This window comes from the organism of the source record quoted next, unplaced genomic scaffold (assembly GCF_019419815.1).
Source record: "Pyrus x bretschneideri cultivar Hongxiangsu unplaced genomic scaffold, Pyrus_bretschneideri_v1 Contig51, whole genome shotgun sequence".
Taxonomy (NCBI): domain Eukaryota; kingdom Viridiplantae; phylum Streptophyta; class Magnoliopsida; order Rosales; family Rosaceae; genus Pyrus; species Pyrus x bretschneideri.
Window position 1 is genome coordinate 559,468 of NW_025999789.1, and position 27,888 is coordinate 587,355.

Sequence of the window (27,888 nt, forward strand, 5' to 3'; positions counted from 1 at the left end):
AGGTTTGATTGTGTCAGTATTCCACCAAACAGCACAGGCTAGAAAAGTTGCAATTCCACTATTCCCATCTAAATCCACAAACAAGAAAAGTTAAAAGAAGTTATGTTTTTTTAAGAATTACTTATTTAGCTTACCATTAAATCAATATTTCAAATATAACACAATAACGCGTGATAAAAACTTAGCATCAAAGAAAAAATATTAGAAAAAGTTTATGTTTTGAATGATTGGTTCATGTGCCTAGTCTAAAGTGTAACGACATTAAAAAGAATATATTGTTATCATAATATCACATTCCTCAAATAATATAAGTGAAATTAATTCAGACTTACCGAGGACAATTTTTGACGAATTGTGGCACTTTTTATTTCGCTTTTTAAATCAATTTTATAATATATGTGAAGGTTCGTAGTGTCCTTCATTAATCAAAAAAAGGGGGCGAAAATGCAGCAACTACCTAACACAACACAAAGAACAAGAAGGCAAAGTTGATCATTTGGCAGGAAAACGCATGGCAATTGTTATTATATTTTGGACGACTCATTCATGTTATCGAGTTTTAATAAAATTCGATCTCTCTCTTTCTAATTCCATAGCTTGGGTTAATTACATAAAAATTCCCTTATATATATGTTCAATAACTAATTTACCCTTATATACATGTTCAATATCTAATTCACTTTTTATTATTATAATTATTTGTTTACAACAATATATTAAAGAGAAAGAATAAATTGATTTAAAACTCATATTCGAATCTAAATTTCAAACCCGTGACCATTTTCATTCATCCGTGATTAGATAATACTTACTTTATATCCCTGATATTCATTGGAGGCAGACAAATCTGCCTTACAAGTTACAATGATGCTGGTGAACAAGGAAGTCGTAAAGAAGCTTTGGACTTGTTTTGCTTTTAGAAATTAGGGTTTAACTTCTCCATGTGATCAAATGCTCTGCTGTTTAGAACTTTGTTTCCATGTTCTCATGATGCAATCAAATTGATTTTCTCTCCAACTTCCAATAAAGCAATATAAAGTCCAGAAAAATTGTTTCCAGAATTAATGTTTTAAAGTGATTTTTAAAAACAATATCGAAAAAAGGAGGGAGAAGAAACACTTTAAATTAAAAAACTATTTCCATAAGCTTCTTTTAATCTTTCGAAGTATCTTTGAGGAATAAATAAGCCTTTTTCCTGCTTAAACCTATTTTTTTAGATCGGTGCCTTCTAACAGCTTCACATCGATCGATCGCATTACATGATAGGAAGAACATTGCATGGGTTTATGAGCTATTAATGTCCATCTTCATTAATAGGACGGTTATAACCATTTATTTGGTTTCAATCTCGAGTTTTTGTTTTCATCTAATCTTCTTTGTTTATATTTTCTACCTTTCACAATCTTTCTTCATCATTATTCACATGTTATTTATGCGTGTAAATCTTCTAAACCGAAATTTTGCATGTACGTGATCTTTCTGTGATTTTTTATAGTTGAGGTTCTACTATAATACTAATTAGCAATATGAAGAGTAACTTAACCTCTTATAAACCTATGCAAGATCACTCCTTCCATCAATGTGTAACTCATTCCTAACACGTTCCCTTACGTGTGGTGAATTTTTAAGCTTAACACGTGGACAACACAACAAGGTGACGTGGAACATATGTGGCAGTTTGACTTCACACGTGAGATAACATGCTCTGATACTATGAAGAAAATTGATGTTCCACCATAAAATCAATTGACAATATAAAATAACTTAACTTCTTATAAACTCATGCAATGTCCTTCCTAACTTATTCCCAACACTAAACACTGTTAAGCCTTGAAAAACAAAAAAACAAAAAGGCTAATCTTTCTTGTAAACACTGTTAAACACTTCATTTCTTTGTGGCCTATCTTCCTCGGCAAATCCGAACGACCCGCCCAAGAAGACGACGCCGGCGACGATAAAAAGGAAACCGATACGCAGAAGGTCGAGTTCTCAGGCAATCAGCTGGTATTGCGCCAATCCCCAATCGCTTCATTTCTGATCAGATTTGCAATTTCAGGTCAGTTTTCTCATCTGGGTTTTTGTCAGAATTCAATTTTCTCATCTGGGTCGCATGCAATGCTTTTACTCAATTCGTTTTAGCTACATCTTTTGTATAAAATCTAAAAAATGCCTGCTTTTTGTAGAATCATAAAAAAGTTACGTGCTTTCTGGTTATTTTGCAGGGATATTTGGGTCATTGGGAAATCCAGAGAAAGAGGATTCATACTTATTTGATTCGATCTTTGAGGATGGAGAATTCATACTTGTTTAACACCACGAAGAGTTGGCTCTTTAGAGCAGTTCCACCGGCGAACTGATAGGCCGGCACCAGCCAAAAAAAGGGCCCGGTACCTAGGCTTTCCCCTCCAGCCCAGCAGATAGGCTGGCACTCAGCCCAAGCCAGGCAAGAGACAGGCTCAAAATCGACAGAGTCAAATGTCGGGCCATCTGACGTCAGCCGGATCATTAACCGTGACAAACTCTGATTCCGAGCTGCATCATAACAGAACAATGACAAACAAACCCAGAAAGCAACCCGGCAAACCAAGAAAACCTCATATCACAATTTGCAATGCCGAGCTCAAGAAATTAATTTTCTGAAAATTTGGATAGAAAAAGGAGGCCACCTTCCAAAAGAACCCATGAGGAAGAACTGGTTTTTCTTTTCCAAAGAGATAACGCCGTTTATAATTTGAAGTTAGTGTGGACGCGTGTCAAGAGCTGGTTATGTCACAGAGAGGCGAGAGGCAAATTTCGGCGCAGAAGATTTGTACTCCTGAAACTCATCCTCCATCCATCCCGTTCCCATCGTTTCCAGTCTCGCGACCTCCAATCTCCTTCTCCAAAGTCTCGACCTCCACAACGTCTTCAACCAAACCCAAATGCCTCCGACGAATTCCTCACCGAGGCTCCACCACGAAACCACAGTTATCAGATCAGCAGTCCAGTCCAGACTCCTAGTCCTGACTCTAATCTTCCTATGGCGGACTCTCTTGTCTCCCTACGACACATCCACCCCCATCAACCCCAATTGCCTATCCACCAACCCCTCACAACAAAACGTTCGCTTTCCTTCTCTGAGCTCCGCTATCGAGTCCAGCATTGTGTGGGACAGTGGCTATGAGTACGAGCAGACATACGCTTTCTTTCCGCTTCTTCCTCTCTGCATGTCGATGTTATCCCGCACAGGTTAGGCTTGGATTAGCAGTTTTTAGTAATACCCATTTGTTAAATTTATTAGTTTCTGGATTTTTGAGCAGTACCCAATTTGCAATTTGTGGCTTTGAGCTTTCCCAATTGGCAATTTGTGAACTTTGAGGTTATCCAATTGAAAATTTGTGAACTTTGAGCTTACCCAGTTGGCAACTTGTGAACTTTGAGATTACCCAATTGGCAATTGGTGAACTTTGAGCTTACCCAATTGGTAATCTCTGAACTTTGGATAAGTGCTTTTTTACAACTAGGCAGTGGTGCTTTCTGGTTTCAGTTTTGGCACCATTGTTCCGGTCATTGGGCAGAGAGCTGTGTTAGGATTATCTGGCTATGTGATCAACATCATTGGCTTCGTGTTTGCGGCTGTTTATCTATACAGGTGAGCTGGTTCGGTTAGGATTTTTAGAAGCTCAATTTGATTAGGCAAACTTTATCCATAGTATAACTACTTGGTAGCTTCAAGTGTGTTTCTTTTCCAATAATAGTTGGAGCTTTACTTACACCATTTTACAAAATGAAAGTAAAGACCTTTCCTTAATGAGACCCTATTCCTCTGAAATTGGATTTTGTCGACAATCAAAGGGAAATAATGTGGAAATGTATGAGAATGAAGTTTCGAGAATGGGGAACTATAATATTTATGAACCTGGATTCAATTGGCTGCCCTTGATTATTTTGACATTGACCTTTTGTTTGGTTTAAAACTTTTGAATACCTATCTTCCCCTTGTCACTTTAACAGGCTTTCAGTTGTTACTTTGGACCATGAAGCAGCAGTGAGGGCTTTGATCTTGTTTTGCTTCAATCCAGCTTCCATATTCCATTTATCAATGTTGTTTTCCCGTTTTCATCTGCTTTATATTGTTGGTACCTATGCTATTGCATCTGGCTGGGGTTTTCATCTGCTTTATACTGCAGATATTCAGAGACATTGTTCGCCCTTTTTTCAGTTGGAGGATTGTATCATCTAATATCTGGAAAACATGTTATTGCTGTTCTTTGGTTTGCCGTCTCTGGATTTTCAAGGTCCAATGAAGTGCTTAATGCTGGTTATTTCTGTTTTCAGACTATGCATCAGACCTATGATGCTGTTTTCTTGAGGAAGCGTCCTTTTGTAGGTTTTAATTTTTTATTTTATTTATGATTTTTAAATTTGTACATATGAAAGATTAAGGTCAGTATCATGATTATCAATAATTTATTTTGCCTACCCAGTTCCATGAAAGTAGACTTTCATTCAGCAATACTATGGAGATACAGTTAGAATATTCTTGTACTGTATCTAAGAAAAAAAGGAACATGCCAATTATGTAGCAGAAAGCAATTGTTGATTTATACTTGCGAAGAAGATGATCGCTTAGCAATTTTCATTTCTGTTGCAGTTGGCATTGCAGGCTGTTGTTGGTGGAGCTCTGCGTTGCATATGCATTTTTGTCCCTTTTGTTGCATTTCAAGCATATGGATACAACAATATTTGTCTTGGACATCTTCCATCCAATATGAGGCCCTGGTGCAAAGCAAGAGTACCATTGCTGTACAATTATATTCAAAGTCATTATTGGTATGCGATCTTTTACCACCAAGGCTTGTTCATCAGGCTACCACTTTCTCTTTTCTTCTTTACATAAAGGTTCACAATCATTACTGTCAATTGTTGCTGAAGAGCAATGTTACAGAAAGGGTCCTTGTTTGGCTGATTATTGGAAAATCATCAATAAATAGTATTTGATTTTGCAAGGAATGGTAATTGGACTGGCTCCATATATATCTGTATAGTTTCAGCTTTTTATACTTATACTGTGCAATTAATACTGTCAAATATACAAAATTGGAATAAAATAGAAATTATGTATGGTTGATGGTTTACCTTGATGCCAGGGGAGTAGGTTTCTTGAGATACTTCCAAGTTAAACGGTTGCCAAACTTTCTACTGGCATCCCCAATGCTGTCTCTAGCACTTTGCTCAATTGTCCATTATGCGAAGTCAAAGCCTGAAACTTTCTTCTCTTTGGGTTTCCGTGCTCCTCCTGAGGATAAAGATTCTGCTGCTGTGCTCTTTTCTCTAGCGGAATACTCCTCCAGAAGTCAGGGTATTACTTTTAAACAGGCACTTGTTTATGATGACGTATTGTTAATTTATTGCTGTCATTTGCTTGAGTTATTGAAGTGTGCCCAAAGGGATTGATTAACCTTTATTATTCCACTTTACTATCTATTACCGTTTTACCTGTATAATGGCTCCTAACTAATGTGTTTACTTACATCCAATTGTTTTATTATGCATGACCTAATCAATATTTTTGGAATATTGTTTCCCTTCCATTTTTATGTTGCCTTTCAAGACCGTGTAATCAATTGTTTGCAAATGTGACAGAAAATCACAATCTCAAAGCAAGGAACCAAGTGAACAAAGATGGTCCTGCTTTTCTCTCAGAAGAACGTAAATTATCAGCAAAGCGAGGATACTTGTCTGTTGCTGTGCTTCCATTATTCTACATTTGGGATTTATGGCAGCCACGGCGTTTTTTGTCATGCATGTGCAGGTTTGACTTTATTCACTCTTAAAGTTATTTATTTTGCCAAAGAATTTAAGTTAGCAGTATTTGAAAAATATACAATTCTAAATTTCAGCCTTATGATATTATGGTTGTCAGTAATTCTCTTTGACTTGACAATATAATTTTGTCAAATTTTTTGGGTTTATATTTGGATTTGGATGAAAACTCAAAAAAATTTCGATCATCGTTGATATCATGATTTATCTTATCTTTCAATGGAAAGGCAAGCTAGTGGAAATCAGTTGCTTGATAGATGAATACTAACCAAGCATGTAAATATTAATCACTCTGAGTTTTACTTTTTGAATAGATTGACTCACCTTATTTGCAGGCTGAGATAAAACCATCTGATGGGAGTGAAATACAGGGTGAATATGAAAACTTATGCGTTCATATATCGGCTGACACATTTGAGAAAGTAGTTGCAGCGGTTGCTATAATTGAACTGCTAGTCACCTCTGTATCAGTGAGTTTCGTTTTATGTTTAAACATAAAGCTTTTACATCCTACAGTTTCTTATAATTTTTTTTTTCATGCTATTTATTATGATTTCTACAGTTGTTTCTCACTATCATTACTTGAAGTACTTCCATATAAGGAAATCTGGCAACATCAACTTCCGTATAGGGAAATCTGGCAGTATCATTTCTTGACGGGCCCATCGTCCGCTCCCGTGAATATGCCTGGCTTCAATCCGCTGAATTCTTCGAGACCAATTCTTAACAATCCATCCCATCTGTCAACATCACCTTTCAACCCCACAGACCTGCCTTCATCATTTGGGCTTCCACGATCTCTTGTTTCCCCTAGACAACCTCTCTTGTTTCCCCTATATAAAACCCACCATGAACACAAATTTTGCCGCATACATATCTGGCTCCCCAGCCTGAATCAGTTCAAAATAATGTTTCAGTTCCACTCGCATTCCTGGGAAACCGACCCCCACAAATTTTGCGCCTTCATTTCTGCAATATGTGTCTATTAATTGTCCTGGATAACTGCCTGCTGGAAGCTCTACTGGATGGTCGAGTGGTCCACCAGCTCCACAACCAGGTGTTGGATCCATGCTGCCACCTCCAAATATATCAACAGTGAATATGGTATCTTCTATAAACCATCCTATTGCAGCACCAAGCTTTACTTTAATTCCACGGCCTCAAGCGGGACTTCCTTGTACATATCTATCAACATCTCTACAAGCAAGAGTTCCAAGTTCTGTTTCTGAAAGTGTTCCAAGTTTTGCTCCCTTAAAAACCATCAATGATGACTGCTCCAAGCCCTGGCGTTTTCACTTGTCAGCCTCACGGACCACAGAATCCATCCTTCCAAACGGTTCCCCAGTCAAGCAGTCACTTCTCAGCACAGAATGCTTCTCTCGCCAGACCAATGTTGCCACCTCCGGCACCTCGGGCACTGTCCTTCCAGTTTCCTCAGCCGGGCAGTCAGGTGTTATTGAGACCACAGCTCGGTGACGACATTGGGTCAGCATCCATCTGCTTATATATCTACTGCTCCCTACGCCAGAAATTCAACTGCCATCTCAGTTCCTCCCAGACTTGCAACCTTTATAGACTCCAGTACCGTTCTACCTCGGACACCAGTCGCCAATGAGACCGGCTAACTTCAATCCACCTCACCAGATTCCCAATTTGCCCAGTCCTCTGCCTCCAAGGCCAGGAAATCATATTCAAATTCAACAAAACTATCCTGCTCACTCAACTCAACCTGAGATACCACGTCCTCCAAATCAACAGTTCAGCAACAATCTCGCATTTGCCTCTGGCAAGTCCGCGTCTGGTCCTAGAGGAGGACAGCAACTTTTTGATCCATTCTCGCCCACTGCTGCGAATCAACAGCGGGGTGGTAATCCAGGAAAGATGTGAAAGCAGGCGAATGATCTGTACTAATCGGATTTGATTCCGTTGGTTGGAGTTATACAACTTAGGATTTGGCGAAAAAGGTAACAAAAATGGAATTTGGTTTTTGTAGTCTATAGGTCATGTGTTGCTGTAATCTAATTTCTGATACGACAATACTTCTTCGTTAAACACAGTTCTTCACTTTATCAGGTGAGATTCGACCATATAACTTCAGGTGCAAGGGTAAAAACGCTCTTACCCACTTGAGCAACAAGCCCCTTGGCTTTCTCATTCCTCTTTAATGGCATTATTCTCGACACATTAAATTAAATGCATTACTAGCTTCACAAGTCACAATCATTCCGTCAAGGGGAGGAATTACAAATGATTAGGATTAAATGACCTCGTTAAAATCTTGCTCGGAGAAAACCCAGTGGGAAAAACTCCAAACTTGGGAGAAAGAGTAGCACACTTGAATTACAAATCAATGTTGCCCGGAGAAAACCCAGTGAGAAAAACTCAAAACTTGGGAGAAGAAAGCTTGGCCTAGAAACAGCCATTGCTGTCGTCAAAGAATCGCTCCCAAAGCAGGACAGAACCAACTCTACTGTGTCAGCCACTGGACTCCCAAAGCGAAGAAGCATGCAATGCTGAAACAGTGAAACCCCAAAATCTTGAGGACATAAGTAAACTGCCAAAAAGATTTTAACTTCTTCTCTATTTGCCTTTGGATATATTATTTGGACATGATATCATGATCCCACAAAATATTGTGGACATGATGCCAAGATCCAACCAAAGATGCTTAACAATAATATAGTATTAATAATAATAATAAAACATTTCTTGATACGATGATACCTCTAAAATTATAACTCTATGTGAGGAATGTGGGATATTTTGTGCCAGTAGCGTCCTTTTCCTGGTTGGCATCTCTCTTCTAGCACTGGACACCATTTGATGACTAATTCCTCTAGTGAAGGAGGCAGACCCTCCTCTGGAATGGATGCTAGCTTTGGACAACCCACGAATTCAAGAGATTGAAGGGAGGTGAGGAATTGAAAGCTCTTGCTGCTCAGTTTCTTCAGATTCGGGAAGCCACCTATTTCGAGTTGAGTGAGAGATTTGGGAAGAAGCGTCTCCATCCGGACCATGTCGGGTGGAAACGACACCGTATCCGGGTCTTCACCACTGATCCACAAATTTCTAAGAGAGGTGAGTCTGTGCAACCCCCACTCCAACTCCCACAATGACTTACAGCTCTTGACCTTCCAAATTGTAAGTGATGTGAGGTTGGGAGGAAAAGCCAAACCTTCACGGTAGTCGATCAACAAATCCTCAAGAGAGTTGAGATTGTGCATGTCTGCGGGCAACACCTCCAATTTCTTGCAATCTGTGATCCGGATATATCTCAGGTTGGAGGGTCTTCTCCCCCCACTCAGTCTCGGGATGGAAACAAGACTTCCACATTCTTGAATGTATAGCTCTTGAAGATTGCTGAGGTGGCATAAGCCATCCGGTAAGGATTTCAGATTTGGGCAATCCCAGATCCAAATATATTCAAGGCAGTGATTGGTGTTGTCGCCGAAGAACCCGTCCTCTGCGATTAGCTCCAGTTGTTCACAACCAATCATCTCAAGGTGTTTAAGTGTACTGAGAAGCCGGCCACTCAATGATAACGACGTCAGAGATTGACATCTCCGGATAATCAAGTGCTCAAGACAAGAAGACGACCAAGAACTAACATCCTCCTCATCTACTAGTGATTTCAAACTTTTGCAATCACTTATCTCTATTCTTCTGAGATTTTGGGGAATCTGAAAATTTGCCAAATATATCAACGAATGACACTCGGTAATCTTGATGTCTTTAAGAGAAGGTGGCAGACCAACATATGGAAAAGAAGCTAGACGTGAACATTTGTGTAAGCGAAGATCTTGAAGAGACGACAACTGATTTAACCCTTTCGGTAGCTTTAAAAGATTTTCGCACTTGATTAACTCCAGACATTCAATCCTGCACTCCAATATTTGCAACTCCTTTGCTTCTTTTCCCAATTCTTCAACTAGAGGAGAGTTGTCTTTGATCTTCAAACGGCCAAGAGAAGTCAACTGCTGCAATAATCCAGCCTCATTCTTCAATGATGACTTCAGCTCCTTACATCCATTAATCTTCAATTCTCTAACCTTGGTTAATCCCTTTTTGCACAATTCCCCTGTTTGCAGAGACCTCAGCTCTGAAATGTTTGAAAGACGCAAGGACTCTAATAACTCAAACTCAACCTTAGCAGCTGTATGCACCAACGCTTTACAACCCTTAATGTTTATTTGACGAAGTTGTTTGTAGTTGGCAATCGAAACCACCAATTCCTCGCATTTAAAAATTTCAAGCTCAGCTAACAGATCAAGGTTCTCTGGCAGCTTACCTTCCAACTTAGAACATTTTTTGATTGAAAGCCTTTTCAGGCAAGGGAAAACACCACTTCCGTGATCCATTTGGAAAGGAAGCCATTCCTTCCAATGCTGCATATCCACAAACTCAAGAATCTCTAATAGCGGAAACGGCAAGATACACTCTCCATAAAACTCAGGACCAACACTTCCCACTGCATTCATTCCTCCAATATAAAGTTCTTTGAGATGAGGCAATTGTCCGAGGGGTGGCAACGACAAACATTTGTTGCATCCCTGTAAGCGCACAAGCACCATATTAGAGAACAAAGGACATCCCACCCATGATGAAAATTTCTTTCCGGCATATCTCTTGATGGTGAGCTCTTTGATCTTTGTATGAGGCTGTAACATGTCAAGCACATCGGATTCCGTTTCTCTTGTGTCGCTTGAATGAGACCATTCTAGGACCAACGAATCAAGCCTCTCCTTGCATTTTAAGTTGGCCCTCCGAGCGTCCTCGACGTCAGTCACATTCTCCAATCCTGAGAGGCACAATGTCCCTCGGAGATGCATCAAGAACTCTATCTCTCTTATCCCTGATTGATTACTACCACCACTCACCACAAAATTAGGCAAAGATTGGAGATTCACCAATTTACCTAGTTTTGGAGGCATTCCTTTCCACCAAGATGCACCTGAGTTGTTGAGATGGCGCAAATTAATTAGATTACTCATGTCTGCAGGCAATGACTTCAACTTATAACAACCTTTCAATATCAATGTCTGCAGGTTGTAAAGGGTGCTTGTTGATTTAGGTAAACTGGTAATCAACGTGTAAGAAAGGTCGAGATACCGTAGATACCTTAAATCACCGACTGAGTTTGGCAGCTCAGTTATTTTATAGCGCTTAAAAGAGAGCACCCGCAAGTATTGCAATTTTGGCAATAAATCAAAAGTAACCTGACGACTTAAATAACCCCAAACATAATCCTTGCCTACTGGCAGGAAGGTTCGCAAACATTTCACTTCAGAAAATGCCTCAAATCTTTTAACTCCATCATAATTACCTTTGATGTAAGACGAGTGGCGTGCCTTCGGAAAACATCTAAGTTGTACACCATCATCGTTTTGCTTATCCTCCAATCTAAAACAAATTTCTCCAGCTGCCCATCGTGCTAAATCACCAATGAGGTCATGCATCACATATTTTGAAATATTTTCGGTTGATTTTTGAAACAATGACCTAGATACGAGCTCCTGAAAATAATCAGCACCTAAATCTTCAATTTGCTTATTATCTTCTGGTCGGGGAAGAATAAAGCCCTCGGCCATCCATAGAAGGATCATTTTCTTCTCTTCGAATTCATAGTCATTTGGAAGTATTGAGCAATAGGCAAAGCATCTTTTCAAATGTGAAGGAAGATAAAAGTAGGTTAACCTCAATACTGGAAGTATGTCATGCTCATTTGATAGACTCCACAGTTTGTTGTTCAATATTTCTTCCCATTCGTATGTTTCTTTAAGAAGTAGAACACCACCGAGGGTCCTCGCGGCCAAAGGCAATCCCCTACACTTTGCGACAATTTTCTTCTTAAGTAACTCGTAATTTGGTGGTTTGTCGTTGTTAGAATTTAAGAATGCATGCTGCTCAAATACTTGCAAACAAACATCATTTTCCATGGGCTCCAAATTGTGAACCAGCTTGGCAGCTCCCATCATTTTTGAAACATCTGTATCACGTGTTGTCACAATTATCTTGCTTCCTTGTGCTCCATCACGAAAAGGGGACCGCAGCTTCATCCAATCACCGTAGCTACACGTTTTCCAAACATCATCTAAAACAATTAAAAACTTCTTCCCCGCTAACTCCTTATACAAATCATCTTGAACCTTATTGTAATCTTCTGTCGCACATGGCCGAGATGTGATTGATTCAAGAATTTGCTTTGTCACTCTTCCAAGGTTGAAGTCGTCAGATACGCACACCCAAACAGCTGGTTGAAACGTTTGAGTTGCAACCATATCTTTGAGTACTTGTCCAGCAAGTGTTGTCTTTCCGACTCCAGCCATACCAACAATTGCAACTACATCGAAATTGGCAGCACGATGCTCTTGTTTCGACAGCAGCTCAACAATCTGCCTTTTGTCCTCATCCCTTCCAATCACAGGTCCATCTGGTTGACTGGAACTAGGGGATATGTTTTGGCGTGCCCTTATAGTCGACGTCACAGTATCAATTCTCAAACCAAGCTGGTCTTTTCGTTCGGATATCTCTTGTAATCGCTTGGTAATCTTCTGTATTTCCGAGTTCATTTTGAAGTTGGAAACACGATTAGGAATTGATATCCATGCTTTGCTTCTTGTTTTGAATTTGGAAACACGATTAGGAATTGATTTCCATGCTTTGCTTGTTGTGCTGGGATGAGCATGTTGTATCTGACGTTTCAACATTTTAGCATGACATTTATCCAACACGTCTTCCGCATCAAAAGCCAAGTCCCTGAGATCATCGAGCCAGAGCTTCAGTGCGTTGCTCTCAGCCGTCAGTTGCCTTTCCTCGGCGTCATTCAGCACTGCTCCAATAGCAGACAAGGTGCCACTCCATTTCTTCAGTTTTTGATCGACGCCCTTTACGAGTCCAAAGTACTTGAAGACCTCTCGATGCGCCAACTTGTCAACCAGCACTTGGAGGAATGCCACAAGAAAAGCCTCTCCCGCCATAGTTTCTTGAATTGGAAGTTTGATCCGTTGAGCAATACCAATCAAGACTCACAAGTAGTCACAGCTGCACAATTTAAGCAGATGAAACTAATTATTGTATACAAAATTTATGTAATTCCATAACGGTCCTACCGGCTACACAGGGGCTCAATTACGTTTTACTGAAAATCGCTTAATTTGAAAGACAAAGTACAAAAGAAAAATTTGAGATTAAAAATCATATGTATTTTACATTTTAAAATAGCACTATTAATTTTTGGGACGCGACAAGTTACACAAATCGAAATTCGCATAAATATAGGATCGGATGTATGGCAATAACTTACATGGAAGTCGTCAGATCTTGAGGACACTTGCTTCCGAGGATCAGGTTTCAATTGAAGTTGAAAACTTTAATCCAATTAAGATTAAGGAGTAGTTCCCTGGAAGCTTGAGCTCTCGAGCTTAAAACTGCACAAAGTGTTGAACCTGAAACCATATATCGTATAGCTGGTTATTGATGAAAAAAAAATTCAGTATATAAACTTGAATAAAATGAAATAATTAATCAATAAAAAATAGATTTCCCATATATTTTCAAGAAGAACTTACTGCATCAATTGAAGTTTTCAGATGATCATGAAGATGAAGGAACTTGTTTCCGTTGATCTGATCGCTTATGAAAATCAACGAATTCAGATTCCTGGCGACAAAGACTTTAGTGCTCTTCAATAATTCAATCGGCTATAATATCTCTCCCTCTTTGTCCTGAGCCACACAACACAAAGCAAAAGAAAACAAAGTTGACAGTTTGGCAGAAGGAAAACGCATGGCAACCCCCCCCCCCGGGCTCTTTATCCTGTCGACACTAGATTTTACCAAAGTTACCATGCATCCTGCTTCAGCTTTACCATCGTTTAGTAACAAGGACTGTAACTAATCTCCACACTTTAATTTGTGTAAAAAGTTAAAATAAATTTATTTTAGATTTCATTTTGAAGTCTTGAAGATGAAGAGAAATGTGTTTTATAAGAATACCCTGGAATCGATGTTTAAGGAAGGAAAATTGAGCAAGATTTTCATGATGGAGTGAAATTATTACACATGGTGAATTGTCCTTGAAATATGGTTTTTCTTTTTAACCCACTATATCTTGGGTTCAAATTCTTCCCATCTGATAATTTATATGAATTTATTGTAGATTATCTATCGTTTGTCATTTTTTTAAAACCTCAGTGGTACAATGGAATTTTATTGATATGAAAAAAGAAGTTATAGAGATGATATAAACCTTGTCTCTCATGAAATAAGAAAAAAAATACAGGAAAAAAGGAGGAAATAAATGTTACCCCTCTTGAAAAATAAAATACAAAGAAAAAAAATTAGACATAAAACCAAACCCTTTATAACAAAACCTAAAAGGTAAGAACTTACAAACAAAAGAATTAGGTAAAAAAGAAAATTACACATTAAGAAAGGGTGACAAACCTATGGACTTGTATGCTCAAAAAATTTGAATACAAGAAAAGAAGAATGCCAAAAGATGGAGCTGCATGCAAAACAAGTAAAATTGTTTTCTTATGAAAAATTGAAGATTAAGCTCGGTTAACCGAATTTTAGTGCCACATAATTTACTTGCGTCTTCACGATATAGTTTTATTTTTACTCATAACCCTCCTAGCAACTAGACCTTAATTCCACTATCCCAAAGCTGCAATATTCCACGAACAGCACATGCTAGAAAAGTTGAAAAGTTGTATTCTTTCTACGAGAATCACTTATTTATATTAGGTTCGTCATTGTGTCAGTACTTCAAATAAATAATGCAATAACGTGTGAAGAGAAATTTAACATTTAATAGAAAAAAAAAAAACTGATATTATGTTTTAAATGATTCATTCATATGTCTAATCTAAAATGTAGAGGTCGTGAATAATTTTCATAGAAGAGTACCGTCACTAAGATATATATATCACATTGCTCGAATAATATAAAGGCAATTAGCCACAATAAACACGTTTTGACAAATTGGTGCAGCTTTGATCACAATTTTTTAAAATTTCGCTTTTAATCAATTTTATCATTGAAAAATTAATATTGTCCTTCATTAATCAAAAAGCGTTCAGGCATACGGATACAACAACAATAGTTGTGTTGGACATCTTCCATCCGACATGAGGCCCTGGTGCAAAAGCAAGAGCTAGCAACAATATTGTCTTCAACGGCCAATGCTTTTTCATCAGGCTATCATCTTGTTTAAGCTAAAGGTTAACAATCGTTACGGTCTTGTTGCTGCGGATTATTGGAAAATCATCAGAATACAGTTTCGAGAATGGGGAGCTATAATACAGTTTGCAAGGCAATTTGCTGCCCTTGATTATTTTTACATAGTTTGGGCATACTCTTATTTCATTAGTCATGAGACAGAATATATAGCTTGCCTACAACTCCGCTGGCTATTCAATTTGTTTCCTTTAATCTATTTCTATCTTTAAGAATTAGAGTTTACTTCTCAACATTCCCTCTCAGTTCACGGATTCGTGGTCAATGCACGAAATTTCGAGTTTATGATCGGAATCGTTAATATTATAAATCAATTTCCAAAGATTATTTTTACAAAAAAACAAACATATGTAAACTAGGATTAAATACAAGTTGGATATGAGTTTTAGAGTAATGCTACACATACCACACTTTTCTAGGTTTAAAGGAACAATACCAAATTTAAGAAAAACTACCAAACTCAACCCATTCTATTTAGATTAAGCCACAATTTGTAGGCCATGACATTTATACTCATAGGTGATAGGACCATTTACATTCCCCCTGCACACAGCTCGCTGGTCTCCGTGCGCCAGTGTCGGATCTCGTTTCGGCCACCATCGTCGGTGCCGAAAAATTTGAAGTCATTGTTCTACATTACATAAAAAATAGCAATAAGTTCAACCTTTTATCTTCAATTATGTTTATTTTCTAAGTTTATTATTTCTTCACATGTATACAAAATAAAATCAAAGAACTTAATTAAGAGAAAATCCGTCGCTTTACATGTATTTATGAAAGTCACTATTGAATAGCTACCTTTAGACTAGAAAAATTGATTAGCCAGTTGCCAGAAAAATTGATCGGAATCGACCACTAATACAAGTTGGTTAGTCGGAAAACATTGTAGGATTGAGTGACAATCTTGTAATTATTTTGAAATATAATAATTTTGTAGAATTGTTTTAGTTGACTTTTCCATTGGTGCCTAAACTAAAATATGGTATTAATTTTAGCAAAAAAACTAGACTTTGTGAATTTGGTTAACCCATCCATCCTAATCAGTGATCACAAAAGACAATTATTATATAATCCCACAATTGGGTCTAGTGGTCCTCCTTTTTTCTTTTTCTTTTTCTTATTTGTTCTTTTTAGGGAGATGTTAACTAACTTTTTCAAAAGTGGGATTTTTTATAGTCCATCTATTTTTTTTTTCCATAATATTTTATAATGTTGATACATAAATTGATATTAAAAGGTAAGATGATAAAAAGTTCATTTCACTTTTGAGATAATACCCTTAGCATTTCTCTTCTTTTTAACATGTGATGGGGCAGCGACTAGTCACATGTATAACTCAACGACAACCAGTTCCAGTTCGCACTAACTTTCCACGAAGAATCTTTGCCACAAATGTGAATCGGATAAGTCAGGGAGAAAATGCCACCAACGATTTGAAGAAGATGGAAAAAAAAAAAAGAAAAAAAGAAAAAAAAAAAAGCATCTTTGGTGTCATCAGACTATTATGGTGTGAATCTTCCAAATGCCTTTAGTGAATTATCTCGTGCCTCATTATTGTTAATAAAATATTTCAAGTGATTATATTTTCCAATCCTATAAACTGATTGTACGCATTTGATGGTTTTTTATTTTTTTAATTTTATATTTTAAGAATGTATCTCATATTAATAAATAAAAAATAAAAAAAAATTGCATTGACTTAAATGCTAGGTTATTTTTTATTTTGTCAATTGATTTTATGGTGAAACCTCAACTTTTTTTCATGGTATCATAGTAGGTTGTCTGGCGTATGAAGCCTAATGGCCACACATGCTACACGACTGCTTTGTGTTGTTCACGTGCTATAATTAAAAAATTAATTTAAACTACTTTTCATATTACTAATTAGTTTTATTGTTGATCTTCAACTTCCTTCATTTTTATTATATTAATTGATTATAATGGACAAATTATTAGCATGGCAAGAAATATGACCTTTAGAATTACTCTTGTCGTTGTCTTTGATTTTTCTTGGAAACTCGTCGTCTATATCAAAGACATGTGGATAGAATTTTCTTGGTGTACATGTTTCGTGGAAAGTTAGTTTTAAGGAATCGTAGGACTTAACTTCATACATTTGTCTTTGAACAAAATAACAAACTTTAGTTTTAAGGAATCGTAGGACTTAACTTCATACATTTGTCTTTGAACAAAATAACAAACTTCATACTTTGTCAATACATTGACTTTGCAGTCAGCTACCACAGCTATTGCTATCTTACTAATCTTACCAGTTCAAACCCCTTTGGATATTGGTCGTAAGAGTAATGCTAGACATACTAAATATTTAAACTAAATTGGCAAACTAAATAAATGTCATTCACTCACTAATTAGAAATAAACATGTTAATCAATATTTAAGTAATAATCAAATCAACACTCACATCATTTAGTTTACAAAATTTAATTTAGAAATTTTAATCTTCCTAACATTATCCTTGATCATAAATGTAAATGATCGTACCCCCTTGGATGGATTTTGAAATGTAGTTTTCCACATTTCGTTTTTTTTTTTTTTTTTTTTTTTTGTCTTTTTAGCTAAAAAGCTTCTTGAGACTGATATAACTCCTCATTTTGATTTCTGACAATGAAAATTGATAAAACTTCCCTAAGTTTGTCTATCGTAAATCATTTTGATATTTCCGTTCAAAACTTATCAAATATCCTTGTTAAGTTGCCACGTGAACGACTAAATGACCACCATTTTAAGGGTATTTTTGTTAAACCAACCCCTCCACTTAACAAAGACATTAGAGACTTTTCTTGTTTTTTCCTAACATTTTGGTGTTTTTCAACATGTTCTGCAGATTTAGACCTACTAAGTTTTGGTTTAAAGGGGTTAGGAATTAGGTTTTACTAGCGACTGGTACCCAAGCGTTGCTGCGGGTTTTAAAATCATATAAAGCATGTCTGAAATACTATGTTAGTACATGTGATTGATGTCTCATTGTTCATTAACAATAGGCAATACTATTTACATACATGTGGAATGCAGGAAGGAAATTACTGACCTTTTGTTCTAAATAAAAAAGAACACTAACTAGTAGAAACCAAAAAAGAAGACTAATTCGAAATACAATTTGAAAAAAAAACCTTTCCAAACAGTTGAACATCAAGAAGAACGCTAATTCTAAAATACAAATTCAATTTCTCTCCATGTTCAAAAGCATCCAAGCAGAGAGTAATTTCTATTACCAGTATGATTAGCTTGTAATGACTTGTCCACTGTGATAAAAAGCATCAAATTTCTCATTTTGTCTCCAATTTCCATCACTTCAGTTGCCCCTTTTGCAGATTTTGTTTCTTTCTTCCATTGACACCAATGTTTTGCCTTGCGCTTTGATTCAGCCTCATCTAGATAATGTAAATATAAATTTATCACATATACATATAACCACACAACGCAGACATTGTATATGGTATTCTGTTTATAACATATGCTAACAATACAAAATGCAGACATTGTATATGGTATTCTGCATAACTGCTAACCACACAACGCAAAAATACTCACTGACAGAAAAACAAAACACCAATTGCTCATCTAGATAATTTAAATACAAAAAAATAAACTTTACACCAAACAAAACAGACCTCTCTCTCCTTTACAGTTCCTGAAAGAAGTGAATTCATTAAAAAAAAAAAAAAAAAAAAAAACACTTGGTTATGCCAACAGACTTCTTACAAATTATATTCATTTCAAAAAAGAACCAAACAAAAAATGCACATAAAAGCTTACTGAATGGCCAAATTTGAACAATTTGGGCAATTGGGTATCCTCAAAACAATTCAAAGAGCAACAAATGAGCGTGAAAGCAGCAGAAAAGCAAAAGAAAGACAAAAAAAAAAAAAAGGGAATATCGAGATTCAAAAAAGTAACAGATAACATGACCAGGAGAGGTGTTTTTCACTCAGAATGTCCAAAAGGACAGTCCCAAAGTTGGAACATAACACTTTCTAGTCACACTATTAATTGCACTGAGAGTTTAGTCTTAATGATGGATTTGCAATGCATAGAGTTCATTTTGCAAAGTTCAAAATTGCATTGTGACTTTAGCCTTAGTGTAAAGCACATGATGGCAATAATTGGCACACTGATCTCAACTCATCATTCTCAAGTATTCTTAATCTCGCAGGATGAGGGTATAGCAGGAATATTCAGCAGATTATACAATATAGCTCCTTATTCATATAATCTTACTCATTGACTCAGTCAGAAATTCAGTTTATCCCTCAGAAAGGTGTATAAAAAATGGTATAATAAATAATAATTATGATTTAAGGGAAATAGGCAATTACCATTTCTTAGATATCCAGGAGGTGTGTGCAAGATTAGTGCTGTAACTTTTTTCATCCCTACTGTTTTTCATCAATCCAAAAGTCGATGGCGGAGGATTGCCATTCTTGCAACACCATCCATGAAATTACCACTTTGATCTCATATAAATCCATGTAGTTGTCAGATAAAAAGTCTTAACAGAGCAAAAAAATGTCTACTTATCAAAAAAAGGTCCACAATGATATGTGATCAAAATTATCTCACTTCTTGTAAAAATTGAAAAACTAAATAAACAAATTTAGGGAAGGAAATTGGAGACATCACCTCATCAAAGAGAACCATATATGAATTTAAGTCATGTTACAATGGGCGGCCTTCAATACTGCCGTAATCCAATACTTCGGCAATTTTCAGAGCAACTCTTAGTCTCATAGCCCACTCAAAGTCTGATTCTCCCCTATCAAGAACGTGTGAGAAGAATTTATACATGAAGCATTTTGAATAGCTATAAGCAATAAATTTCAGTGACCACTTGTCAAGAATATGAGAATGGGAAAAGCAAAATAGGAGTCACAAATTGAAATGAAAATGGCACATATTGCAGATAATGAATCAGCTTAATTTGTGAAAGTGGTTTGAGATGACAATATTGCTCATGTGGAACAAATGCATTCTTTAAAGCAATTAACGCCCCAAGAAATCAATATGTTATGTAAAAGAAGAGAAAATTATGTCTTTGTAGGACTCATCAAATCTAGATTGAAATTTTTTAAGTTTCAATCGCATGGCTTTTCACATTACAAATAGACAAGTAGATGCAACCAATTCATATTCGTATTCGTTGAAACGCAGTGCAACTTTCAAGTAAAGGGTGTTCCTCCTCATATTTCAAGCAATGTGTCAAACATGTTCCCATATCTTGTGCAGAAAAGAAAGGCCAAAAATTGTATAAAAAACAAATTCATTGAATATCTGAATATAGGAGGCACATACAGTTGAAGAGATGTTTGGCAAGTGTATCATGATGCATGTACTCCGCCACCAGCAACTTCTTGTCCTCGTCACAGCAATACCCAATCATGAAGAAATACCTTTTTGAAAAAGAAAAAAAAAAAACATTGCATAGACTGCACAGAGAAATTAAAACTACTTGACACTTTTCCAAAAATCAAAATAGCAACTTTAAGAAATACTTGGACCAATTTGAAATTTGCCCTCTTCGTTAACATGAAGAAATAAAAATTTTAACTTTGGCAAACCATGTAACAACCTCATTGAGTAAAAAAAAATGCATCTCATACCTTAATCATTTTATATACAAAATGGATTGAGCATGCATAACCAAGTAGGTTCTACATATGACCACTCGAGGTTCGAGAATAAGCAGGAACCTCCTGTCAAGTAATATCAATTTAAGTTTATATGCCTTCAAAATTCAGTATACATAATTTGGAAATAGAAAAAACAGAAAGATAATTATACCTGGAGAGCGATGGCAAAGGTATTTCATTAGCCAGAAAAACCTGCAAAGACAAAAAATTTCACAAAATCAGTATATTAGCACTCATAATTTAACCTCTATCATGAAAAATAAATTCATAAAGTAAACTTTTAACATTCATCATAACATTAACAATTTGATTAACCAATACTCATCGCTAATTTTCCAATACTGTTTAAACTGAAATGAATACATTTTTAGCTTGTAGATACGAAAAATTTAATATGTGCGATATTATAACAGCAACAATTTTAATCAAAAATATTAACGGCATCTCTAACCCTCCAATAGTGCCTAAACCGAAACAAACACATTTTTTGTTTCTATACACTAATAACTTAACGCCCGCCATTAAAAATGAATATATAATTCACACTTCAATAATCCTACAAAAGAAAAAACTATGAACACACCCACAATCCAAACACATCGAGAAAACTACACCAAATTAGGAAAACAAATAAATAAATAATAAATAAATAAAATCTAACGCATTTATATACACTATGAAGTATGAACCAACTCACAACACAAACACGGACAGAAAACCTTTCCAAATTAGCAAAACAAAATTAAAAAAAAAAAAAAATAACAAGCGCAAGCAAAACAAGGGAAAATAAATTAAAACACATCCATACCTTTAACACAGAGAGCTTGGAAAATCGAAATCGAAAATCCCAAAATTTCAAAGGCACCGTTTCCTGAAATTGAAAATCGATTTGCATCAGACATTTACAAAAACTATCGAACCAAACACAGAAAATCGAAACCATATAGACTGATAAACATGCAAAACTTACCTGGAAACGCTGGATTAGACCAGCCCAAACCAATTTCCAATCGAATAAAAAATGGTAAAAATCGCTGAAATCGAAAACCAAACGGCATCAGACATGCAAAAAAACTATGCGAGCAACCAGGTAGAAATTAAGAACTTTGATGAGTAATCAAAGAACAACATCGCTAGAAACCGACGAATCAGCAGACGACAGAAAACAAAATCACATACGAAGAAAAACGGAGGGCGAAAAACCAACGAGTCGAGGTATCCCAGAGAAGAAAGTGAAAAAGCAAGAAAGATCTAGAATAACTGTCATTCACTGTGCAAAACACACACGAGTGACGGACTGGTGGAACGAAAGGGCATAACTGTCATTTCCTGTGCAACACAGATAGAAAGAGAAGCGGTCAAAAAATTTGGAGGGCATTTTTGACATTTTACTTTTAATAAACAGTAACATTTAGTTTGGGTTTTAGTATATATAAACTAGAATTTGTACCCGCGTGCTACTGTAGGATTGAAAACTATTTGAATGATTATGCAATTTCAATCGGAAAGTGTTATTGGTACTTCAAAAATCTCATTCAACACTCCTCGCAAGTGTATTTTTCTTTCCTAATATAGAAAGTTTGAAGTGCAGAATGAGATTTTTGAAGCGCTAATAACAATTCCCTTTCAATCTTCATAAACAATGTTTGAGTCAAAAACTGAGTTACCAATGCCAATGCAAATTATAAACAACCTCATCCTGAATGAATTTAAATATCAAAAGAGAAACCTATTTCGTGTATTAAAAATGTTGTTTACTGCAACATTAAAAGTTGTCCTCTGCTATGTTGGTCATTAAGGAAGCATCCCAGGCAAGGGAAAAAAATTGAAATAAATTTACAGACAGTAGAATTATATCATGAACAAACTAAGGATAATAAGTGTCTACCTAGTGTTTTTGTGTGCAAAAAGAAGTCTGATTTTGAAAGAAATGGAGATGACCTTCTCTGGCAATTCTATTGGACGCGATCAAACTTTTATGTGTTTCCAACTTGCATTGCAACCAAGTTTCTACAAAAACAGATCGAATTCAAGAAAGTAATTAGACCAAGGTAAGTTTAAGAGTTAGCTAATAATTAACGGCATCATAATTAAGAGTTAGCTAATAATAAATATACAAATCTGTTAACCTTTAGTTGACCCTCGACATGTGCTCGGAATAGGGCTCTTTCAACATCCTGAAATCATGTCAAGTGCTAAAAAGGAGCAAGAAAAAACTAATGTAAGAGGTCTGTAAAATTGAGGCAGAGCATATTACCTTATAGGGCCTCTTTAGAATCAGGTGGACCAAGTTCTATTGCCATAGTTTCATCATCCAATTTGTCAACCATCTGAAAAATGAAGAGAGAGTATCTACATATGTAAAATTTGAAAAGTAATAGCAAAAAATGAGTCAGTTGTTTAAAACAACGATCTAGCTAAGACAACATCCATACCTGCATATACTTCACAACTTCTAAGACAGAATAGTGTAATAAAGAATTTCCACCAAGTTCATTTTTAGAGATCCAGCAGTCCTCTCAAAAATCTCACTTCAATGAAAAGGAAGTTAGGCCACACTATAAAATGCACTACTCCATCTTTTTTCAAAAATGATATTCTAAGAAGTTAAATGGTTGAAGAACCTAAGAAGAAGATAATATATAAATTTATATTAAATTGTAATATTAATCTACATATACTAAAGTAAAGTTATCGTAAATGCCCAAAAATAAATCTAAACGAAAACTTGAAACTAAAAACCAAATGGTTATCAGACGGCTCCTAAAGGATTACACATTCTGAATTTATTAAATGGAGTTTTTCAAGACCTTCAACTAAGTGAAACTAATAAACAAACACTAAAGAATAATATCGCATAGCCTTACCTCAATCTTCTCAAAATTGATCATGACACACCCTTTTGTACCACATGGAATATCTCTTACCTACAATGTTGCTAAAAACTATAATGAATGGAAAGACAGAATCCTCAATCTTCCAAACATGGATTACTAAAGTTACATGATTAGTCTGCAGGGTCACTTGAATGGGTTCAAAATGGGTGACCAAAGGCAGCTTGAGATGAAAACCTGAAATTTGAAATAATGAGAAGCAGGCAAAGTTAAGGCCCTATGCAAACAACTTCTCAATGCGCATCACCTAGATCTGTAATTGTCTTCAGAAGAGCGCATCCTCTCGAATATACCCCAACATGACCTTTTGGGACTTGGTGCAGAATTGATATAGTTGATGATGTTGGAAGAACTGTCTGTAAACATCAAGACGTCCCAGTTTTAAGAATTTAGCATACTAATCAAAGTTCCCCAACTAGCATATCATACTATTTAGCAAAAATACAATCCAAGTCTATTGCAACTATCATTACAGAAAACGAAAATTTCCAAGAAAACCCTTCAATTCGATGTGTTATTGGGAAATTGCATGACTCTAATTCTCAATCAACTAATACAAATATTATATACATGATTAATTAAGTCACCAGTCGCCAATGAGACCGGCTAACTTCAATCCACCTCACCAGATTCCCAATTTGCCCAGTCCTCTGCCTCCAAGGCCAGGAAATCATATTCAAATTCAACAAAACTATCCTGCTCACTCAACTCAACCTGAGATCCCACGTCCTCCAAATCAACAGTTCAGCAACAATCTCGCATTTGCCTCTGGCAAGTCCGCGTCTGGTCCTAGAGGAGGACAGCAACTTTTTGATCCATTCTCGCCCACTGCTGCGAATCAACAGCGGGGTGGTAATCCAGGAAAGATGTGAAAGCAGGCGAATGATCTGTACTAATCGGATTTGATTCCGTTGGTTGGAGTTATACAACTTAGGATTTGGCGAAAAAGGTAACAAAAATGGAATTTGGTTTTTGTAGTCTATAGGTCATGTGTTGCTGTAATCTAATTTCTGATACGACAATACTTCTTCGTTAAACACAGTTCTTCACTTTATCAGGTGAGATTCGACCATATAACTTCAGGTGCAAGGGTAAAAACGCTCTTACCCACTTGAGCAACAAGCCCCTTGGCTTTCCCATTCCTCTTTAATTGCATTATTCTCGACACATTAAATTAAATGCATTACTAGCTTCACAAGTCACAATCATTCCGTCAAGGGGAGGAATTACAAATGATTAGGATTAAATGACCTCGTTAAAATCTTGCTCGGAGAAAACCCAGTGGGAAAAACTCCAAACTTGGGAGAAAGAGTAGCACATTTGTATTACAAATCAATGTTGCCCGGAGAAAAACCAGTGAGAAAAACTCAAAACTTGGGAGAAGAAAGCTTGGCCTAGAAACAGCCATTGCTGTCGTCAAAGAATCGCTCCCAAAGCAGGACAGAACCAGCTCTACTGTGTCAGCCACTGGACTCCCAAAGCGAAGAAGCATCCAATGCTGAAACAGTGAAACCCCAAAATCTTGAGGACATAAGTAAAATGCCAAAAAGATTATAACTTCTTCTCTATTTGCCTTTGGATAATATTATTTGGACATGATATCATGATCCCACAAAATATTGTGGACATGATGCCAAGATCCAACCAAAGATGCTTAACAATAATATAGTATTAATAATAATAATAAAACATTTCTTGATACGATGATACCTCTAAAATTATAACTCTATGTGAGGAATGTGGGATATTTTGTGCCAGTAGCGTCCTTTTCCTAGTTGGCATCTCTCTTCTAGCACTGGACACCATTTGATGACTAATTCCTCTAATGAAGGAGGCAGACCCTCCTCTGGAATGGATGCTAGCTTTGGACAATCGGATAATCCCAGAAATTGAAGGGAGGTGAGGAATTGAAAGCCCTTGTTGCTCAGTTTCTTCAGATTCGGGAAGCCATCTATTTCGAGTTGAGTGAGAGATTTGGGGAGGAGCGTATCCATGCGGACCATGTCGGGTGGAAACGACACGTATCCGGGTCTTCACCGAAGATCCTTAAGTTTCTAAGAGAGGTGAGTCTATGCAACCCCCACTCCAACTCCCACAATGACTTACAACTCTTGACCTTCTTAATTTCAAGAGACGTGAGGTTGGGAGGAAAAGTCACACCTTCAAGGTAGTCGATCCTCAATTCCTCAAGAGAGTTGAGATTGTGCATGTCTTCGGGCAGCGCCTCCAACTTGTGGCAATTGCTGATCCAGATCCCTCTCAGGTTGGAGGGTCTTCTCCCCCCACTCAGTCTCGGGAAAGAAACAGACTTCCACAGTTTCCATAATTAGAGTTTGAAGATTGTTGAGGTGGCATAAGCCAACCGGTAAGGATTTCAGATTTTGGCACTTCCGGATCTGAATAAATTCAAGACAATAATTAGTGTTGTCGGGGATGAACCCGTCCTCTGCGATTAGCTCCAGTTGTTCACAACCAAACATCTCAAGGTGTTTAAGTGTCATGAGAAGCCGGCCACTCAATGATAACGACGTCAGAGATTGACAACTCCGGATAATCAAGTGCTCAAGACAAGAAGACGACCAAGAACTAACATCCTCCTCATCTACTAGTGATTTCAAACTTTTGCAAGCACTTATCTCTATTCTTCTGAGATTTTGGGGAACCTGAAAATTTGCCAAATATATCAACGAATGACACTCGGTAATCTTGATGTCTTTAAGAGAAGGTGGCAGACCAACATCTGGAAAAGAAGCTAGACGTGAACATTTGTGTAAGCAAAGCTCTTGAAGAGACGACAACTGATTTAACCCTTTTGGTAGCTTCAAAAGATTTTCGCACTTGATTAACTCCAGACGTTCAATCGTGCACTCCAATATTTGCGACTCCTCTGCTTCTTTTCCCAATTCTTCAACTAGAGGAGAGTTGTCTTCGATCTTCAAACGGCCAAGAGAAGTCAACTGCTGCAATAATCCAGCCTCATTCTTCAATGAAGACTTCAGCTCCTTACATCCATTAATCTTCAATTCTCTAACCTTGGTTAATCCCTTTCTGCACAATTCCCCTGTTTGCAGAGACGTCAACTCCGAAATGTTTGAAAGACACAAGGACTCTAATAACTCAAACTCAACCTTAGCAGCTGTATGCACCAACGCTTTACAACCCTCAATGTTTATTTGACGAAGTTGTTTGTAGTTGGCAATTGAAACCACCAATTCCTCGCATTTAAAAATTTTAAGCTTGGCTAACAGATCAAGGTTCTCTGGCAAGCTTACCTTCCAACTTAGAACATCCAATATTGAAAGCCTTTTCAGGCAAGGGAAAACACCACTTCCGTGATCCATTTGGAAAGGAAGCCATTCCTTCCAATGTTGCATATCCACAAACTCAAGAATCTCTAATAGCGGAAACGGCAAGATACACTCTCCATAAAACTCAGCACCAACACTTCCCACTGCATTCATTCCTTCAATATAAAGTTCTTTGAGATGAGGCAATTGTCCGAGGGGTGGCAACGATAAACATTTGTTACACTCCCTTCAAGCGCACAAGCACCATATTAGAGAACAAAGGACATCCCACCCATGATGAAAATTTCTTTCCGGCATATCTCTTGATGGTGAGCTCCTTGATCTTTGTATGAGGCTGTAACATGTCAAGCACATCGGATTCCGTTTCTCTTGTGTCGCTTGAATGAGACCATTCTAGGACCAACGAATCAAGCCTCTCCTTGCATTTTAAGTTGCCCTCCGAGCGTCCTCGATGCCAGTCACATTCTCCAATCCTGAGAGGCACAATGTCCCCCGAAGATGCATCAGGAACTCTATCTCTCTTATTCCCTGATTGATTACTACCACCACTCACCACAAATTAGGCAAAGATGGAGATTCACAATTTACCTAGTTTTGAGGCATTCCTTTCAACGAGATGCACCTGAGTTGTTGAGATGGCGCAAATTAATTAGATTACTCATGTCTGCAGGTAATGATTTCAACTTACGACAGCGTTCCAATATCAATGTCTGCAGGTTGTAAAGGGTGCTTGTTGATTTAGGGTAAACTGGTAATGTGCGTGTAAGAAAGGTCGAGATACCGAAGATACCTTAAGTCACCGACTGAGTTTGGCAGCTCAGTTATTTTATAGCTATTAAAAGAGAGCACCCGCAAGTATTGCAATTTTGGCAATAAATCAAAAGGAACCTCATGACTTAAATAACCCCAAACATAATCCTTTCTTAGTGGCAGGAAGGTTCGCAACATTTCACTTGAGAAATGCCTCAAATCTTTTAACTCCATCATAATCAC

General features: G+C 37.0%; 2 protein-coding genes and 2 pseudogenes across 3 annotated transcripts in view; 2 read left to right on the forward strand and 2 right to left on the reverse strand.

The window, feature by feature from the left end:
• LOC103954084 (putative disease resistance RPP13-like protein 1) overlaps window positions 1-27,888 on the reverse strand; it is a 36,105-nt gene that overhangs the window by 5,895 nt on the left and 2,322 nt on the right. The gene's annotated exons all lie outside the window — the stretch shown is intronic.
• Window positions 2,767-7,098, forward strand: LOC125470651 (annotated as a pseudogene).
• Window positions 6,808-7,890, forward strand: LOC125470652 (annotated as a pseudogene).
• Window positions 7,989-13,571, reverse strand: LOC125470673 (putative disease resistance RPP13-like protein 1). Of its 2 annotated transcripts, none has more exons than XM_048570000.1 (4): window positions 13,374-13,571; window positions 13,109-13,250; window positions 8,530-12,846; window positions 7,989-8,318 (listed from the first exon to the last, which is right to left on the reverse strand). In XM_048570000.1, exon 3 carries the CDS (start codon window positions 12,780-12,782, stop codon window positions 8,538-8,540), a length of 4,245 nt encoding a protein of 1,414 aa, XP_048425957.1. In that variant the 5' UTR covers window positions 12,783-12,846; window positions 13,109-13,250; window positions 13,374-13,571; the 3' UTR covers window positions 7,989-8,318; window positions 8,530-8,537. The 2 variants fall into 2 exon arrangements, with proteins under 2 accessions (XP_048425957.1, XP_048425958.1); XM_048570001.1 differs by having other exon boundaries at window positions 13,109-13,271.

Bases quoted from the DNA above. Each gene is read 5' to 3' on its own strand.
- LOC125470673 (XM_048570000.1), bottom strand. From the start codon at position 12,782: ATGGCGGGAGAGGCTTTTCTTGTGGCATTCCTCCAAGTGCTGGTTGAC.